At 50.4% G+C, this 20,080-nt stretch overlaps 1 protein-coding gene across 1 annotated transcript in view; it reads left to right on the plus strand.

The window, feature by feature from the left end:
• The first annotated feature begins 1,526 nt into the window (after positions 1-1,526).
• Positions 1,527-20,080, plus strand: part of LOC135384689 (mucin-17-like) — a 63,256-nt gene continuing 44,702 nt past the window's right edge. The window contains exon 1 of the mRNA XM_064613879.1: positions 1,527-14,886. Within this exon, the coding sequence (XP_064469949.1) occupies positions 1,527-14,886 (13,360 nt within the window). The remainder of the gene's footprint in view (positions 14,887-20,080) is intronic.

The raw sequence follows: 20,080 nt of genomic DNA on the forward strand, positions 1-20,080 counted from the left end.
TCTTCTTTTCTAGTGAGATATTCCCTGTTCACCAGACATAAATGTGGAAAAGTTAAAGGGGCACAATGAAGGTAAAGTCTAGCGTTGCTTTTTGCCACTTCACATATATGCACTGTTATTCGTGTGCACATGTAGGAATACGAAGGTAGAGGATGCGCATAAAAAATTTCGTATGCAGCCACACATATGGTTCAGAAGATTAATTAGATGATGTCCAAGCATATATAATTGTGCTTCATGTGCAATGGGTATGCTAACGGATTGCTTCCATGAAGCCTTTTTATTTATTTTTTATAAATTCCTTTTATAAATGTTATTTTTGATTCTATATAAATTTCATATTACATATTGTATACTTATATTTTTTTAAATTTTATAAACTAAAAACTCAAGTTACACGGCCCCTGTAAGAGTGCCTTTGCAAATGGTTTGGTAACGTGTCTCGAACTGTAAAGGTAAGAGGCAATCGAGAATGCTGCAGACAAGGTTGCAACTTACATATTGCTTATCACGTCCTACATACAAAGTGATTTGTACAATAATTCCTGAGCACGGAATTGATCCCGAGGCTGGCCAGTGATGTCACCCACGACGACAAGTCACATAATTGCCTTTAATACTTTTACACCCCAAGGGCTGAGTTGTGAATTGAAAGAGCACTCTACAGAAGGATAAGGTGCACCTAATTTCTAGTTTGTAGCGTACCACACAACGCAGCGTTACATGGGAGTGCGTGATTCAAAGAAAGCTTCTGGAAAATGCACAGAATCCCACAAAAAGTTTAAAATGTGATTTGTATTTCGTTTTACGTCTTTCGTCGTTACATACCATCGTCGACGCTGTTGCACATTGATAAATCGTACGTAAAACTTGTCCCATAGCAGTATGCGGTTTCTCAAATACGTAGCACAATTTTCCTGCGGTAATAAAACGCTGTCGGCATTTTCTTGCTGACACGGCTGTCGAAACGTCAGCCTCTACAATGGGCAAGTGCTGTAAAGGGGCTAACGCAGACGCGACTTGATACAAATTGTACGTGCTCACAAAACACAAACGACGAATTCCAGTCACAACATCGCACAGAGGTTGGTTCGCGAATGAGTTCGCAGCTGCTGCACTGTTTACTTATCGCGGAACGGTGGAACCCGGCTGTCCGCCATCTTCAAGCACAGATACGTGAAGCCGCGAGAAGCCGTAGCTGAAATCCACTGACAAGTACGAAGGCGCGTACACGTCACAATGCCCGTTCGGGTGCATCTACGTCATAAAAATGGCTGCGCCCATGTGTGTTTCGGAATGAATTACCTTTTTTTTTTGACATGGTACTGTACCGAACTGAGAGAATGAACGTGTATTTTGGGGGAGCTGGATGTGGGCTTTCAGAATATCACAACCGTTTCGACTATTTGGGATATCGGCATAGCTGACCTTTAACGACATCGCAGGGAACACCAGCTACGCAACACACTTCTACAAGAGCAGTGGCAGATAGGATATCTAGCGTCACAACGGCCAAATCCAGCTCAATGGTGACTGCGACAGATAGAGCAGGATCGCTTACCACACCTATCGAAGCGACAGCCATAGAACCGTCTATCGGCAGCACGACAGAGTCTGAGCGCGCCTCAGCTGATACGACTCCTGCTGCTAAAGAAGGAAAAAGAGGAAGCTCGACAGAGGCAACCTCTCCAACATTAACCACATCGGAGGGAACACCACCTACGCAACCCACTTCTACAACAGCAGTGGCAGATGAGAGATCTAGCGTCACAACGGCGGCACCCACCTCAATGGTGACTGCGACAGGTACAAAAGGATACCCTACCACGCCTGTCCAAGCGCCTACCGCAGAACCGTCTATCGGCAGAACGAGAGAGTCTGAGAGCGCCTCAGCTGATACGACTCCTGCTGCTAGAGAAGAACAAACAGGAAGCCCGACAGAGACAACCTCTCCAACATTAACGACATCGCAGGAAACACCAGCTACGCAACCCACTTCTACAAGAGCAGTGGCAGATGGGATATCTAGCGTCACAACGGCCAAATCCAGCTCGATGGTGACTGCGACAGACAGAGCAGGATCGCTTACCACACCTATCGAAGTGACAACCGTAGAGCCGTCTGTCGGCAGAACGACAGACTCTGAGCGCGCCTCACCTGATACGACTCCTGCTGCTGCAAAAGAACACACAGGAACACACAGGACAGAGGCAAATTCTCCAACATTAACTACATCGGAGGGAACACCAGCTACGCAACCCACTTCTACAAGAGCAGTGGCAGATGAGACATCTAGCGTCACAGCAGCAAAATCCAGTTCAATGGTGACTGCCGCAGGTAAAACAGGATCGCCTACCTCGCCTGTCGAAGCGACAACCGCAGAACCGTCTATCGGCAGCACGACAGAGTCTGATCGCGGCTCAGCTGATTCGACATCTGCCGCTGCAAAAGAACACACAGGAAGCACTACAGAGGCAACCTCTCCAACATTAACGGCAACAGAGGAAACACCAGCTACGCAACCCACTTCTACAAGAGCAGTGGCAGATGAGACATCTAGCGTCACAACGGCGGTACCCAGCTCAATGGTGACTCCGACAGGTACAACAGGATCGCCTCCCACGCCTGTCGAGGCGACAACCGCAGAACCGTCTATCGGCAGCACGACAGAGTCTGAGCGCGCCTCAGCTGATGTGACTCGTGCTGCAAAAGAAGAACAAACGGGAAGCACGATAGAGGCAACCTCTCCAACATTAACGACATCGGATGGAACACCAGCTACGCAACTCACTTCTACAAGAGCAGTGCCAGATGAGACATCTAGCGTCACAGCAGCGAAATCCAGTTCAACGGTGACTGCCGCAGGTAAAACAGGATCGCCTACAACGCCTGTCGAAGCGACAACCGCCGAACCGTCTATCGGCAGCACGACAGAGTCTGAGCGCGCCTCAGCTGATACGACTCCTGCTGCTAAAGAAGAACAAACAGGAAGCACGACAGAGGCAACCTCTCCAACATTAACGACATCGCAGGGAACACCAGCTACGCAAGTCACTTCTACAAGAGCGGTGGCAGATGAGACATCTAGCGTCACAGCAGCGAAATCCAGTTCAACGGTGACTGCCGCAGGTAAAACAGGATCGCCTACCACGCCTGTCGAAGCGACAACCGCCGAACCGTCTATCGGCAGCACGACAGAGCCTGAGCGCGCCTCAGCTGATACGACTCCTGCTGCTGCAAAAGAAGAACAAACGGGTAGCACGACAGAGGCAACCTCTCCAACATTAACGACATCGGAGGGAACACCAGCTACGCAACCCACTTTTCCAAGAGCAGTGGCAGATGAGACATCTAGCGTCACAGAGGCCAAATCCAGCTCAGTGGTGACTGCCGCAGGTAGAACAGGATCGCATATCACGCCTGTCGAAGCGACAACCGCAGAACCGTCTATCGGCAGCACGACAGAGTCTGAGCGCACCTCTGCTGATACGACTCCTCCTGCTGCAAAAGAACAAACAGGAAGCACAACAGATGCAACCTCTCCAACATTAACGACATCGGAGGGAACACTAGCTACGCAGCCCACTTCTAGAACAGCAGTGGCAGATGACACATCTAGCGTCACAACGGCGAAATCCAGCTCACTTGTGACTGCGACAGGTACAACAGGATCGCCTACCACGCGTATCGAAGTGACAACCGCAGAAGCGTCTATCGGCAGCGCGACAGAGTCTGAGCGCGGTTCAGAGGCAACCTCTCCAACATTAACTACATCGGAGGGAACACCAGCTACGCAACCCACTTCTACAAGAGCAGTGGCAGATGAGACATCTAGCGTCACAGCAGCAAAATCCAGTTCAATGGTGACTGCCGCAGGTAAAACAGGATCGCCTACCTCGCCTGTCGAAGCGACAACCGCAGAACTGTCTATCGGCAGCACGACAGAGTCTGATCGCGGCTCAGCTGATTCGACACCTGCCGCTGCAAAAGAACACACAGGAAGCACTACAGAGGCAACCTCTCCAACATTAACGGCATCGGAGGAAACACCAGCTACGCAACCCACTTCTACAAAAGCAGTGGCAGATGAGACATCTAGCGTCACAACGGCGGTACCCAGCTCAATGGTGACTCCGACAGGTACAACAGGATCGCCTCCCACGCCTGTCGAGGCGACAACCGCAGAACCGTCTATCGGCAGCACGACAGAGTCTGAGCGCGCCTCAGCTGATGTGACTCGTGCTGCTAAAGAAGAACAAACAGGAAGCACGACAGAGGCAACCTCACCAACATTAACGACATTGCAGGGAACACCAGCTACGCAACCCACTTCTACAAGAGCAGTGGCACATGAGACATCTAGCATCACAGCTGCGAAATCCAGCTCAATGGTGACTGCCGCAGGTACAACAGGATCGCGTACCACGCCTGTCGAAGCGACAATCGCAGAACCGTCTATCGGCAGTACGACAGAGGCAAATTCTCCAACATTAACTACATCGGAGGCAACACCAGCTACGCAACCCACTTCTACAAGAGCAGTGGCAGATGGGATATCTAGCGTCACAACGGCGAAATCCAGCTCGATGGTGACTGCGACAGATAGAGCAGAATCGCTTACCACACCTGTCGAAGCGACAACCGTAGAGCCGTCTGTCGGCAGAACGACAGACTCTGAGCGCGCCTCAGCTGATACGACTCCTCCTACTGCAAAAGAAGAACAAACGGGAAGCACGATAGAGGCAACCTCTCCAACATTAACGACATCGGATGGAACACCAGCTACGCAACTCACTTCTACAAGAGCAGTGCCAGATGAGACATCTAGCGTCACAGCAGTGAAATCCAGTTCAATGGTGACTGCCGCAGGTAAAACAGGATCGCCTACCACGCCTGTCGAAGCGACAACCGCCGAACCGTCTATGGGCAGCACGACAGAGTCTGAGCGCGCCTCAGCTGATGCGACTCCTGCTGCTAAAGAAGAACACACAGGAAGCACGACAGAGGCAACCTCTCCAACATTAACGACATCGCAGGGAACACCAGCTACGCAAGTCACTTCTACAAGAGCAGTGGCAGATGAGACATCTAGCGTCACAGCAGCGAAATCCAGTTCAATGGTGACTGCCGCAGGTAAAACAGGATCGCCTACCACGCCTGTCGAAGCGACAACCGCCGAACCGTCTATCGGCAGCACGACAGAGTCTGAGCGCGCCTCAGCTGATACGACTCCTGCTGCTGCAAAAGAAGAACAAACGGGTAGCACGACAGAGGCAACCTCTCCAACATTAACGACATCGGAGGGAACACCAGCTACGCAACCCACTTTTCCAAGAGCAGTGGCAGATGAGACATCTGGCGTCACAGAGGCGAAATCCAGCTCAGTGGTGACTGCCGCAGGTACAACAGGATCGCATATCACGCCTGTCGAAGGGACAACCGCAGAACCGTCTATCGGCAGCATGACAGAGTCTGAGCGCACCTCTGCTGATACGACTCCTCCTGCTGCAAAAGAACAAACAGGAAGCACAACAGATGCAACCTCTCCAACATTAACGACATCGGAGCGAACACTAGCTACGCAGCCCACTTCTAGAACAGCAGTGGCAGATGACACATCTAGCGTCACAACGGCGAAATCCAGCTCAATTGTGACTGCGACAGGTACAACAGGATCGCCTGCCACGCGTATCGAAGTGACAACCGCAGAAGCGTCTATCGGCAGCGCGACAGAGTCTGAGCGCGGTTCAGAGGCAACCTCTCCAATATTAACGACATTGCAGGGAACACCAGCTACGCAACCCACTTCTACAAGAGCAGTGTCAGATGAGACATCTAGCGTCACAGCAGCGAAATCCAGCTCAATGGTGACTGCCGCAGGTACAACAGGATCGCCTATCACGCCTGTCGAAGGGAAAACCGCAGAACCGTCTATCGGCAGCATGACAGAGTCTGAGCGCACCTCTGCTGATACGACTCCTGCTGCTGCAAAAGAACAAACAGGAAGCACGACAGATGCAACCTCTCCAACATTAATGACATCTGAGGGAACACCAGCTACGCAGCCCACTTCTAGAACAGCAGTGGCAGATGACACATCTAGCGTCACAACAGCGAAATCCAGCTCAATTGTGACTGCGACAGCTACCACAGGATCGCCTACCACGCGTATCGAAGTGACAACCGCAGAACCGTCCATCGGCAGCGCGACAGAGTCTGATCGCGGCTCAGCTGATTCGACACCTGCCGCTGCAAAAGAACACACAGGAAGCACTACAGAGGCAACCTCTCCAACATTAACGGCATCGGAGGAAACACCAGCTACGCAACCCACTTCTACAAGAGCAGTGGCAGATGAGACATTTAGCATCACAGCAGCGAAATCCACCTCAATGGTGACTTCCGCAGGTACAACAGGATCGCCTATCACGCCTGTCGAAGGGACAACCGCAGAACCGTCTATCGGCAGCACGACGGAGTCTGGGCGCGCCTCTCCTGATACGACTCCTGCTGCTGCAAAAGAACAAACAGGAAGCACGACAGAGGCAACCTCTCCAACATTAACGACATCGGAGGGAACACCAGCTACGCAACCCAGTTCTACGACCGCAGCGGCACATGAGATATCTAGCATCACAACGGCAAAATCCAACTCAATGGTGACTGCGACAGGTACAACAGGATCGCCTACCACGCCTGTCGAAGCTACAACTGCAGAACCGTCTATCGGCAGCACGACAGAGTCTGATAGCGCCTCAGCTAATACGACTCCTGCTGCTGCAAAGGAAGAACAAACAGGAAGCACGACAGAGGCAACTTCTCCAACACTAACGACACCGGAGGGAACACCAGCTACGCAAGCCACTTCTACAAGAACAGTGGCAGATGAGACATCTAGCGTCACAGCAGCGAAATCCACCTCAATGGTGACAGCAGCAGGTACAACAGGATCGCCTATCACGGCTGTCGAAGGAACAACCGCAGAACCGTCTATCGGCAGCACGGCAGAGTCTGATCGCACCTCTGCTGATACGACTCCTGCTGCTGCCAAAGAACAAACAGGAAGGACGACAGAGGCAACCTCTCCAAGATTAAGGACATCGGAGGGAACAGCAGCTACGCAATCCACTTCTAGAACTGCAGTGGCAGATGAGACATCTAGCGTCACAACGGGGAAATCCAGCTCAATGGTGACTGCGACAGGTACAACAGGATCCCCTACCACGCGTATCGAAGTGACAACCGCAGAACCGTCTATCGGAATCGCGACAGAGTCTGAGCGCGCCTCAGCTGATACGACCCCTGCTGCTGCGAAAGAAGAACAAATGGGTAGCACGACAGAGGCAACCTCTCCAACATTAACGGCATCGGAGGGACCACCAGCTACGCAACCCACTTTTCCAAGAGCAGTGCCAGATGAGACATCTAGCGTCACAGCGGCGAAATCCAGATCAATGGTGACTGCCGCAGGTACTACAGGATCGCCTATCACGCCTCTCGAAGGGACAACCGCAGAACCGTCTATCGGCAGCACGGCAGAGTCTGAGCGAACCTCTGCTGATACGACTCCTGCTGCTGCAAAAGAACAAATAGGAAGCTTAACAGAGGCAACCTCTCCAACATTAACAACATCGGAGGGAACACAAGCTACGCAACCCACTTCTACAACAGAGGTGGCAGATGAGACATTTGGTGTCACAACGGCGAAATCCAGCTCAATGGTGAAATCGACAGGTACAACAGGATCGCCTACCACGCCTATCGAAACGACAACCGCAGAACCGTCTATCGGCAGCACGACAGAGTCTGAGCGCGCCTCAGCTGATACGACTCCTGCTACTGCAAGAGAAGAGCAAAGAGAAAACACGACAGAGGCAACCTCTCCAACATTAACGACATCGAAAGGAACACCAGCTACGCAACCCACTTCTACAAGAACAGTGGCAGATGAGACATCTAGCATCACAGCAGCGAAATCCACCTCAATGGTAACTTCCGCAGGTACAACAGGATCGCCTATCACGCCTGCCGAAGGGACAACCGCAGAACCGTCTATCGGCAGCACGACAGAGTCTGAGCGCGCCTCAGCTGATACGACTCCTGCTACTGCAAGAGAAGAGCAAACAGGAAACACGACAGAGGCAACCTCTCCAACGTTAACGACATCGAAAGGAACACCAACTACGCAACCCACTTGTACAAGAACAGTGGCAGATGAGACATCTAGCGTCACAGCAGCGAAATCCACCTCAATGGTGACTTCCGCAGGTACAACAGGATCGCCTATCACGCCTGTCGAAGGAATAACCGCAGAACCGTCTATCGGCAGCACGGCAGAGTCTGAGCGCACCTCTGCTGATACGACTCCTGCTGCTGCCAAAGAACAAACAGAAAGGACGACAGAGGCAACCTCTCCAAGATTAAGGACATCGGAGAAAACAGCAGCTACTCAATCCACTTCTAGAACTGCAGTGGTAGATGAGACATCTAGCGTCACAACGGCGAAATCCAGCTCAATGGTGACTGCGACAGGTACAACAGGATCGCCTACCACGCGTATCGAAGTGACAACCGCAGAACCGTCTATCGGCTGCGCGACAGAGTCTGAGCGCGCCTCAGCTGATACGACCCCTGCTGCTGCGAAAGAAGAACAAATGGGTGGCACGACAGAGGCAACCTCTCCAACATTAACGACATCGGAGGGACCACCATCTACGCAACCCAGTTTTCCAAGAGCAGTGCCAGACGAGACATCTAGCGTCACAGCGGCGAAATCCAGATCAATGGTGACTGCCGCAGGTACTACAGGATCGCCTATCACGCCTGTCGAAGGGACAACCGCAGAACTGTCTATCCGCAGCACGGCAGAGTCTGAGCGAACCTCTGCTGATACGACTCCTGCTGCTGCAAAAGAACAAACAGGAAGCACTACAGAGGCAACCTCTCCAACATTAACGGCATCGGAGGAAACACCAGCTACGCAACCCACTTCTACAAGAGCAGTGGCAGCTGAGACATCTAGCGTCAAAATGGCGGAACCCAGCTCAATGGTGACTGCGACAGATACAACAGTATCGCGTACCACACCTATCGAAGCGACAACCGTAGAGTCGTCTGTCGGCAGCACGACAGACTCTGAGCGTGCCTCAGGTGATACGACTCCTGCTGCTGCAAAAGAAGAAGAAACGGGAAGCACGACAGAGGCAAGCTCTCCAACATTAACGACATCGCAGGGAACGCCAGCTACGCAACCCACTTCTACAAGAGCAGTGTCAGATGAGACATCTAGCGTCACAGCAGCGAAATCCAGCTCAATGGTGACTGCCGCAGGGATAACAGGATCGCCTACCACGTCTGTCGAAGCGACAACAGCACAACCGTCTATCGGCAGCACGACAGAGTCTGAGCGCGCCTCAGCTGATACGACTCCTGCTGCTGCAAAAGAAGAACAAACGGGAACGGGAAGCACGGCAGAGGCAACCTCTCCAACATTAATGACATCGGAGGGAACACCAGATACGCAACCCACTTCTAGAAGAGCAGTGGCAGATGGGATATCTAGCGTCACAACGGCGAAATCCAGCTCGATGGTGACTGCGACAGATAGAGCAGGATCGCCTACCACACCTATCGAAGCGACAACCGTAGAGCCGTCTATTGGCAGCACGACAGACTCTGAGCGTGCCTCAGGTGATACGACTCCTGCTGCTGCAAAAGAAGAAGAAACGGGAAGCACGACAGAGGCAACCTCTCCAACATTAATGACATCGGAGGGAACACCATCTACGCAACCCGCTTTTACAAGATCAGTGGCAGATGAGACATCTAGCGTCACAACAGCGAAATCAAGCTCAATGGTGACTGCCACAGGTACAAGAGGATCGCACACCACGCCTATCGAAGCGACAACCGGAGAACCGTCTAGCGGCAGCACGACAGAGTCTGAGCGCGCCTCAGCTGATACGACTCCTGCTGCTGCAAAAGAACAAATAGGAAGCTTAACAGAGGCAACCTCTCCAACATTAACAACATCGGAGGGAACACAAGCTACGCAACCCACTTCTACAACAGAGGTGGCAGATGAGACATTTGGTGTCACAACGGCGAAATCCAGCTCAATGGTGACATCGACAGGTACAACAGGATCGCCTACCACGCCTATCGAAACGACAACCGCAGAACCGTCTATCGGCAGCACGACAGAGTCTGAGCGCGCCTCAGCTGATACGACTCCTGCTACTGCAAGAGAAGAGCAAACAGAAAACACGACAGAGGCAACCTCTCCAACATTAACGACATCGAAAGGAACACCAGCTACGCAACCCACTTTTACAAGAACAGTGGCAGATGAGACATCTAGCATCACAGCAGCGAAATCCACCTTAATGGTGACTTCCGCAGGTACAACAGGATCGCCTATCACGCCTGTCGAAGGGACAACCGCAGAACCGTCTATCGGCAGCACGACGGAGTCTGGGCGCGCCTCTCCTGATACGACTCCTGCTGCTGCAAAAGAACAAACAGGAAGCACGACAGAGGCAACCTCTCCAACATTAACGACATCGGAGGGAACACCAGCTACGCAACCCAGTTCTACGACCGCAGCGGCACATGAGACATCTAGCATCACAACGGCGAAATCCAACTCAATGGTGACTGCGACAGGTACAACAGGATCGCCTACCACGCCTGTCGAAGCGACAACTGCAGAACCGTCTATCGGCAGCACGACAGAGTCTGAGCGCGCCTCAGCTGATACGACTCCTGCTGCTGCAAAAGAAGAACAAACAGGAAGCACGACAGAGGCAACCTCTCCAACATTAACGACGTCGGAGGGAGCACCAGCTACGCGACCCACTTCTACAAGAGCAGTGACAGATGAGACATCTAGCGTCACAGGAGCGAAATCCAGCTCAGTGGTGACTGCCGCAGGTACAACAGGATCGCCTACCACGCCTGTCGAAGCGACAACCGCCGAACCGTCTATCGGCAGCACGACAGAGTCTGAGCGCGCCTCAGCTGATACGACTCCTGCTGCTGCAAAAGAAGAACAAACGGGTAGCAGGACAAAGGCAACCTCTCCAATATTAACGACATCGGAGAGAACACCAGCTACGCAACCCACTTTTCCAAGAGCAGTGCCAGATGAGACATCTAGCGTCACAGAGGCGAAATCCAGCTCAGTGGTGACTGCCGCAGGTACAACAGGATCGCATATCACGCCTGTCGAAGGGACAACCGCAGAACCGTCTATCGGCAGCACGACAGAGTCTGAGCGCACCTCTGCTGATACGACTCCTCCTGCTGCAAAAGAACAAACAGGAAGCGCAACAGATGCAACCTCTCCAACATTAACGACATCGGAGGGAACACTAGCTACGCAGCCCACTTCTAGAACAGCAGTGGTAGATGACACATCTTGCGTCACAACGGCGAACTCCAGCTCAATTGTGACTGCGACAGGTACAACAGGATCGCCTACCACGCGTATGGAAGTGACAACCGCAGAACCGTCTATCGGCAGCGCGACAGAGTCTGATCGCGGCTCAGCTGATTCGACACCTGCCGCTGCAAAAGAAGACACAGGAAGCACTACAGAGGCAACCTCTCGAACATTAACGGCATCGGAGGAAACACCAGCTACGCAACCCACTTCTACAAGAGCAGTGGCAGATGAGACATCTAGCGTCACAACGGCGGAACCCAGCTCAATGGTGACTCCGACAGGTACAACAGGATCGCCTACCACGCCTGTCGAAGCGACAATCGCAGAACCGTCTATCGGCAGCACGACAGAGCCTGATCGCGCCTCAGCTGATACGACTCCTGCTGCTGCAAAAGAAGAACAAACACGAAGCACGACAGAGGCAACTTCTCCAACACTAACGACACCGGAGGGAACACCAGCTACGCAAGCCACTTCTACAAGAACAGTGGCAGATGAGACATCTAGCGTCACAGCAGCGAAATCCACCTCAATGGTGACAGCCGCAGGTACAACAGGATCGCCTATCACGCCTGTCGAAGGAACAACCGCAGAACCGTCTATCGGCAGCACGGCAGAGTCTGAGCGCACCTCTGCTGATACGACTCCTGCTGCTGCAAAAGAACAAACAGGAAGCACGACAGATGCAACCTCTCCAACATTAACGACATCGGAGGGAACACCAGCTACGCAGTCCACTTCTAGAACAGCAGTGGCAGATGACACATCTAGCGTCACAACGGCGAAATCCAGCTCAATGGTGACTGCCGCAGGTACAACAGGATCGCCTACCACGCGTATCGAAGTGACAACCGTAGAGCCGTCTATCGGCAGCACGACAGAGTCTGAGCGCGCCTCAGCTGATACGACTCCTGCTGCTGCAAAAGAAGAACAAATGGGAAGCACGGCAGAGGCAACCTCTCCAACATTAATGACATCGGAGGGAACACCAGCTACGCAACCCACTTCTAGAAGAGCAGTGGCAGATGGGATATCTAGCGTCACAACGGCGAAATCCAGCTCGATGGTGACTGCGACAGATAGAGCAGGATCGCCTACCACACCTATCGAAGCGACAACCGTAGAGCCGTCTATCGGCAGCACGACAGACTCTGAGCGTGCCTCAGGTGATACGACTCCTGCTGGTGCAAAAGAAGAAGAAACGGGAAGCACGACAGAGGCAACCTCTCCAACATTAATGACATCGGAGGGAACACCAGATACGCAACCCACTTCTAGAAGAGCAGTGGCAGATGGGATATCTAGCGTCACAACGGCGAAATCCAGCTCGATGGTGACTGCGACAGATAGAGCAGGATCGCCTACCACACCTATCGAAGCGACAACCGTAGAGCCGTCTATTGGCAGCACGACAGACTCTGAGCGTGCCTCAGGTGATACGACTCCTGCTGCTGCAAAAGAAGAAGAAACGGGAAGCACGACAGAGGCAACCTCTCCAACATTAATGACATCGGAGGGAACACCATCTACGCAACCCGCTTTTACAAGAGCAGTGGCAGATGAGACATCTAGCGTGACAACAGCGAAATCAAGCTCAATGGTGACTGCCACAGGTACAACAGGATCGCACACCACGCCTATCGAAGCGACAACCGGAGAATCGTCTAGCGGCAGTACGACAGAGTCTGAGCGCGCCTCAGCTGATACGGTTCCTGCTGCTAAAGAAGAACAAACAGGAAGCACGACAGAGGACACCTCTGCAACAATAACGACATCGGAGGGAACGCCAGCTACGCAAACCACTTCTACAAGAGCAGTGTCAGATGAGACATCTAGCGTCACAGCAGCGAAATCCAGCTCAATGGTGACTGCCGCAGGTACAACAGGATCACCTACCACGCCTGTTGAAGTGACAACAGCAGAACCGTCTATCGGCAGCACGACAGAGTCTGAGCGCTCCTCAGCTGATACGACTCCTGCTACTGCAAGAGAAGAGCAAACAGGAAACACGACAGAGGCAACCTCTCCAACATTAACGACATCGGAGGGAACACCAGCTACGCAACCCACTTCTACAAGAACAGTGGCAGATGAGACATCTAGCATCACAGCAGCGAAATCCACCTCAATGGTGACTTCCGCAGGAACAACAGGATCGCCTATCACGCCTGTCGAAGGGACACCCGCGGAACCGTCTATCGGCAGCACGACGGAGTCTGAGCGTGCCTCTCCTGATACGACTCCTGCTGCTGCAAAAGAACAAAGAGGAAGCACGACAGAGGCAACCTCTTCAACATTAACGACATCGCAGGGAACACCAGCTGCGCAACCCACTTCTACAAGAGCAGTGGCAGATGCGACATCTAGCGTCACAACAGCGAAATCCAGCTCAATGGTGGTTGCGACAGGTAGAATAGGATCGGCTACCACGCCTATCGAAGCGACAACCTCAGAAGCGTCTATCGGCAGCACGACAGGGTCTGAGCGTGCCTCAGCTGATACAAGCACCACAGAGACAGCCTATCCAACAGAAACGACATCGCGTGGTGCACCAGCTACTCATCCTTCATACACAAGTGCTGTGACACAGGAGATGGATAGCGTTTCCACGGCAAAATCCAGCTCAATGGTGACTGAGACGGCTACAGCAGGAACGCCAACCACGCCTATCGATGCGACAAGCGCTGAACCAGCCATCAGCTGCTCGACAGAGCCAAACCCTCTAAATGGAACGACATCGCGGGATACACCATCTACTCGACGAACTGCTACAAGACCAGTGTCAGATGAGATGTCAAGCGTTACAACGGCGAAATCTCTCTCAATGGTGACTGCAACAGCTGGAGTAGGATCGCCAACCACGCCTATTAGAGCAAGAACCCCAGAACCGGCCATCAGCAGCATGACAGTCCCTGAGCACGGGTCAGCTGATACAACTCCTGCTTTTGCAAAAGAAGAAACAACAAGCACGGCAGAGGCTACCTCTCCAACAGAAACGGCATCGCGAGGTTCACCAGCTACTCAGCCGACTTCTACAGGTGCAGCGACAGAACAGACATCTAGCGTTACATCTTCAACAAGTATAAGACAATCACCGACCAAGTCTGCCACGACAACTGTACAATCAAGGGGAACTCAAGTCCACCCAGGAGTCATGAAACCAACCGAGGGACGCGGCTGCACCTTGACGGCGTGTAGAAATGGCGGAACGTGCATAACAACATTAGAGGATGAGTACCGATGCGCGTGTCCCGAAGGTGTGAGTGGTGCCGTTTGTGAGAAGGTGGATGGCTGCATTAGAATGAACAATGCATCAAAGTCTGCTGGGGAAGAATGTCTCCTAGCCGGAGCAAGGTGCCAAACCTTAGATGAGCAGGGTTCGTTCCAGTGCCTGTGCAAGGGCAGACGCTCCTTCGATGCTTTGCAGAATCAATGCGTGGGTAATGTAGACTCCCTGAATTTTTAAGTATTTGATGTGTCGCTATAGATTCCGCATAAATGAACAAAATATACTAACATATTAACATGGCAATGGATGAGGCAATTCAACATACAAGGACAGCCGTGAACAACTGCCATCATTCAATTGAACAAAACAATCGCGATGTTTCGACTGTGATGTGGACGTAACTCGCGATGACGATAGGCTGAAGGCCGCCCTTTTACATATCGTGGAAACACGACAGCGAAAGGTGGCGCATAGCCAAGAGAACAGCGATGATGAATGCAGTACTTAGAGTTAAAGTGTTACACACGCCATTGCACTTACATCCGTAAGTTATTTATGCTGTCGGGGCCACTTTTCTTCCATTGAGGGCATACGCGGTGCAAAAGCACTTGCTGGTCGTTTTGCATGCAGATGAGCATAAGTTGTTTGCATGGAGAATTTGAGGAAGAACGAGAGAAGGCGAAGCTCTATGACACGACGCTATATGTGACTGTGTAACTCAAACGCCTCCAAGCAGAAGTTCTAAACTGACAGATTACTTGCAGCCGCAGAACTTAGGCTTCTTTTTTCTTGTACATTTCATTGGCTTTCTGAGGAGATTTTGAGGCAGCCAGTCTGACGGGAGGACAACTTAACACGCAACAGCGTTACAAAACAGACACGACGACGCACACACACACACACGAACGCAAGGGTCTTGCTTTCAAGAACGATTTTATCGACTCACACAGGTGTTTTTATATAAAGAGGGGGAAAAAAAAACTCAGAATTGATCCTGACGCAATGCTAACACACTTTGCATTCCTCTCGTCTATAAAAGAAAGGTCCGAAAGATCCCCCTTTCCCTTATATCCCCATATCTGTCCATTATCGTAACCCTGTTCAAACCAACCCTGCCTTTAGAATCCCGGCTTATACCTAACCGCTTTCATGTGTCGCCAACAGTGATTTCCCCAGAAATTTACTGCTGGTGGGGGGGGGGGGGGGGTTATGCTTGGTGAAGGTTCCACTTACGGAATTTTTCCTAGACACGGAAAGAAACGTGGCACAATGGTGACATATCTGCACAGCTTTCCCGTTTTATTTGTACATGTTATTACGTTACAGCAGAGTACATTAGAATACAAATGCATTATGAACGGCAAGCTCAGCTCCGCCGATTTTCGACTGCGACAGAATGGAGCCATGCTTGGGCTGTGCGTTCGTTTCCGCACAGGGAGCATACATGTGAAAAATGTTCACCCATTTGTTTGTAGTTTTTAAGAAAACAATTTTTTAAATTTCGTTGGCACGGCGGTCCTCTGGTCGGCAAACCCTGACCAATCCCGGCTTCGTCCTGGCTTAGCCGCGCTTGTGGCTTGGCTAACGCCAAATCGTCGATGCGATGGCGGAGATCTATGGGCGAAGGTGAATGTTTTTTGTGTGTTCCGTGATAATTGCTGTCGTTAATAGCCTCACAGATAGTTTTGCCGGTGTTCTTTAACAAGCCTTACAGGATGGCCTCGTTGTGCAACGACGGCCGTCGTGAGCGGACATTCTGTGCCCGCACTGTGCTTCGTGCTACCAACAAGACCTAACACCTAACGTGTGACGTACACTTACGCATTCTCAATAGCTTTGGCAGCGCACTATGCGCGGACTTGCTGCGCGTGCAGAAAGCACCACCAAAGCTATTGAGAACGAGAACGTGCTCGAAGACGAAGTATTCCTTATAAGAAACATGATAAAACGGTGCGGTGGTCCCCGATAGCTCGTGACAGCTATTTCAGCACGATACAGCGGCCATGACGGAGTGTAAACACAAACTGGTTGCCAGGCAGCGCTGGCTAGGTGTGGCTATCCAATCCGCGCAGTTCCAAGTATGACGTCACAAGTGGAACCGCCGCGCAGTAGTTTTTCTCAAATTTCTCACGAAGGAGTATGGAAATTTGGAAAGCAATGTGCGTTTATGAATGAAGTTGGGACCACGGTTCTGAATATCACAACGTCTTCATACTTTCGGAACAGCAGCGGAGCTGCACTTTAAGATGCATAATCACACGACCGGCAAAGAAAAAAGACTAGCACGTTGTCTCACGAAGCTCAATGAATACCTAGCAACCAACGGTGAAAACCTTAGACGAAAGAAGCAGAATACCTCGCTTGATTGAGTTGGGCGCAAATGGTTCTTGATGATCCACATTGAGTTTGCGTGCCATTTTTACGCATTTCTGCTCGTATATGCGCGCAATATATGCATTGAACAGTCACTTTCAAATGATTTTGGACAAATCCATGCTACGATCATCTGCATGACTGTGGTCCTACAACCGAAGTTTGACAGTACAGAATGTGATTCGCGGCGCCGGACCCACTACCAGAACGTGTTGTTGGCCGAGCTGGGTGGGGTCACCTGAGAAATTTCAGGGGGGGGGGGGGGGTGTTGCAAAAATGCAGGGAGGGTGTAGCGAAATCCCTGGCCGCCAATCGACGTTTGGAGCGCGTCAACTTTAAAAATAACGAGAACATTTACTATGTTAATGATCGGGGACTTAATGTGGCGAGGATAGAGTTCTAAACTCATAGTAACGTCAATATGTAACCACGGCATCCCATGACAGCAAGGGAAACAAGCCCAGCTTGCATGTGGGTCCCAGCTGAGAACAGTACAATGTGGGAGGTAAACATTGCTCCAGCTGTATGTGTCGACCACTACTGGCGCGCGTTAAAGGGCCTGTGAACTCTACTAAGTAGCGCGGCGTCTGTGTTGGCACGAAGCGGCGATTTTAACGTGTTGGCTGTGACACCTTTTGTGTAGATGAATCCGGTAGGTCTGTATCCAACGAATGCGATAACGGTTACCTCGGCTACTGATCGGTTCCGCAGTCGGTGGGTTCGCCACAGTTTTTCAACCTGCGCACGCATTTCTTCTTGCCTTCATCTTTTAGGCTTCATCGCAGAAAGCGTGTTTTGGTGCCCGCGTGCTTTGTGAACGAAATGCCTCCGGTGTGTGCGGTCGTCGTCGTCGTCGTCGGAATCAGAAAGAAAGTGAATAGCACTGGAAGATCTTACATTTCACACTTTCATCACATTTAGAGCAAGTAATAAACACCACGTCGTAGAAAACAAGGCATGTGAAACGAATGACGAGAAGAAGTATATGGTCCCGCATTTTCTGTTCAACATTTTATGCCATATTTTATAACAACTCGCGTAATTCCGTCACTTTTTCTCGCTACTCCTATACTGCTCAACGACGAGGAGCAGACGAAGTGATGTGTATACCTCCGCGTTGGCGTCTGATTGGGTGCTACATTTCTACAAATGACGTAACAATGGATATAGGTAACTGGATGGCGGCAATTCTGCACTCTAAAAAAAAAAAAGAAGAATATACCCAACTCTTTTGCAGTGTAAGATCTCTGTCACTGAGATCACTCTTTTTAGCGTAATGTTCACTCTTCTTTTCGAAAGCGTGTAATACTGTCGCTCAGGAGTGTAACTTAAAGTAACACAGAAGTCATTTTAACACCATGTTTTCTTCCTATGAAACTGTTAAGTAGGTCAGCTATGTGAGTTTTTTTTTCTGCGAAACAAATTGCACACGTCAAAAACTTTAACGCTATTCGGTAAAATGGCACACACACTTTCATCAGACGTCTCAATCTATTTTTTTTTTGGATGGCCCTCTCCTTTAACCCTGCAAGGGAGTAAAAATTACTTTGCGCAGATGCAGGGTAAAATTATGTAACTGTCCTTCACTTACGTTACTTTGTTACTGCTTTTTGTATATTGATGAAGAGTGCCCTTTTAACATTCAGGCCCTGTGCCTGACATCACCCTGGGCGTGCACACATTGAGATTGGTTATATGGACGGGCGTACAGAACCTGAGACTTGGACTGGCAAATGATGGCTCATTAACACGCACATACTTTGACGATCACTCACAAGCCACGATTATAAGGACCGCGATCAACGTTCTGCAGTTGTACTGCACAACGTGTTCTAGAGTCTTACTAGCAACGGACAGTAGTGATACTGGACGGTAATTACATGCTTTAAGATTATCACCTGACTTGTAAGCTGAGATAACCTTAGCTTGTTTCCACTGGCTGGGCACTTTTCCAGTTTCAATGAACTTCTTGAATAGCAGCTCAAGATAAGAACCGCACCATTCAGCATATGGCTTTACACCATTATTGGGGACACCATCGAGTCCTATCGCTTTTTTACTTTTGAGATTAAGTAGAGCGTCTACAATCCCTTCTCTTGATAAGAAAATGTTAGGCATACGATAGTCATGTTGTAAAGTGGACTGTGAAATCATACCGTCATCAATGGTAAATACAGAGCAGAAGTACTCATTCAACCCATTCACAATCGAAACTGCAATAGTGACAAGATGGTCACCAACCATAAGTTTGTTTACGATTCTATGCGAAGGGGAAAGGAACCCCCAAAATTTGTCCCGATCAGAAGATAAAAAGATTTTAAAGTAACGTTCACATATTCAAATTTTGCTTCTTTCACTCTCTTCCTCACACCAGTTCGAAGCAAACCCAGTTCTCGACTTTGAGAACCGTTCCTACGTTTCCGTTCGATTTTGCGTTTCAATTGGATAATTTCTCTGTTGATCCACGGACTAAACTTGCGTTGCCTTCGCCTCCGCATTGGTACAAAAAGGTGTAAAGTGCGTTTAACTAAGTTAACAAAATATATCCACAAGTCGTCTACCGTCGTGTCTCTACACTGCTTTGAATTTTGAACTGATCAAAACAGTGGTGGAAGTACAAAAAAAATAAAAAATAAAAAACGGCTAACAGGAAAACGTACAAATTCGGAACATAAAGAGAGTTTACATAAAACAATCTTGTGATCAGACGTACCATCTACGACATTGCACTCGAACTGATTACTCAACAATACATGACACACAAAAACGAGATCGAGAATTAAAGACGTCTTCCCCAGAATTCTTCTATAATGTCTGACAATATGAGTTAAATTACATATAAACACAATACCAGTGATCAACATGGCATGCTGGCAGTTGTGTGATAAAGGGACGAGATTTTCCCAGTCAACATTGCGTATACTGAAGCCCCACGCAGCATTATGACACGGTTTTTACCAGTCAGCTACACCACGTGGTCACATATGGCCTTAATATACTCTTAATATACTTATATACTTATATGGACTTAA

This window comes from Ornithodoros turicata, chromosome 2 (assembly GCF_037126465.1).
Source record: "Ornithodoros turicata isolate Travis chromosome 2, ASM3712646v1, whole genome shotgun sequence".
NCBI classification, from domain to species: Eukaryota; Metazoa; Arthropoda; class Arachnida; order Ixodida; family Argasidae; genus Ornithodoros; species Ornithodoros turicata.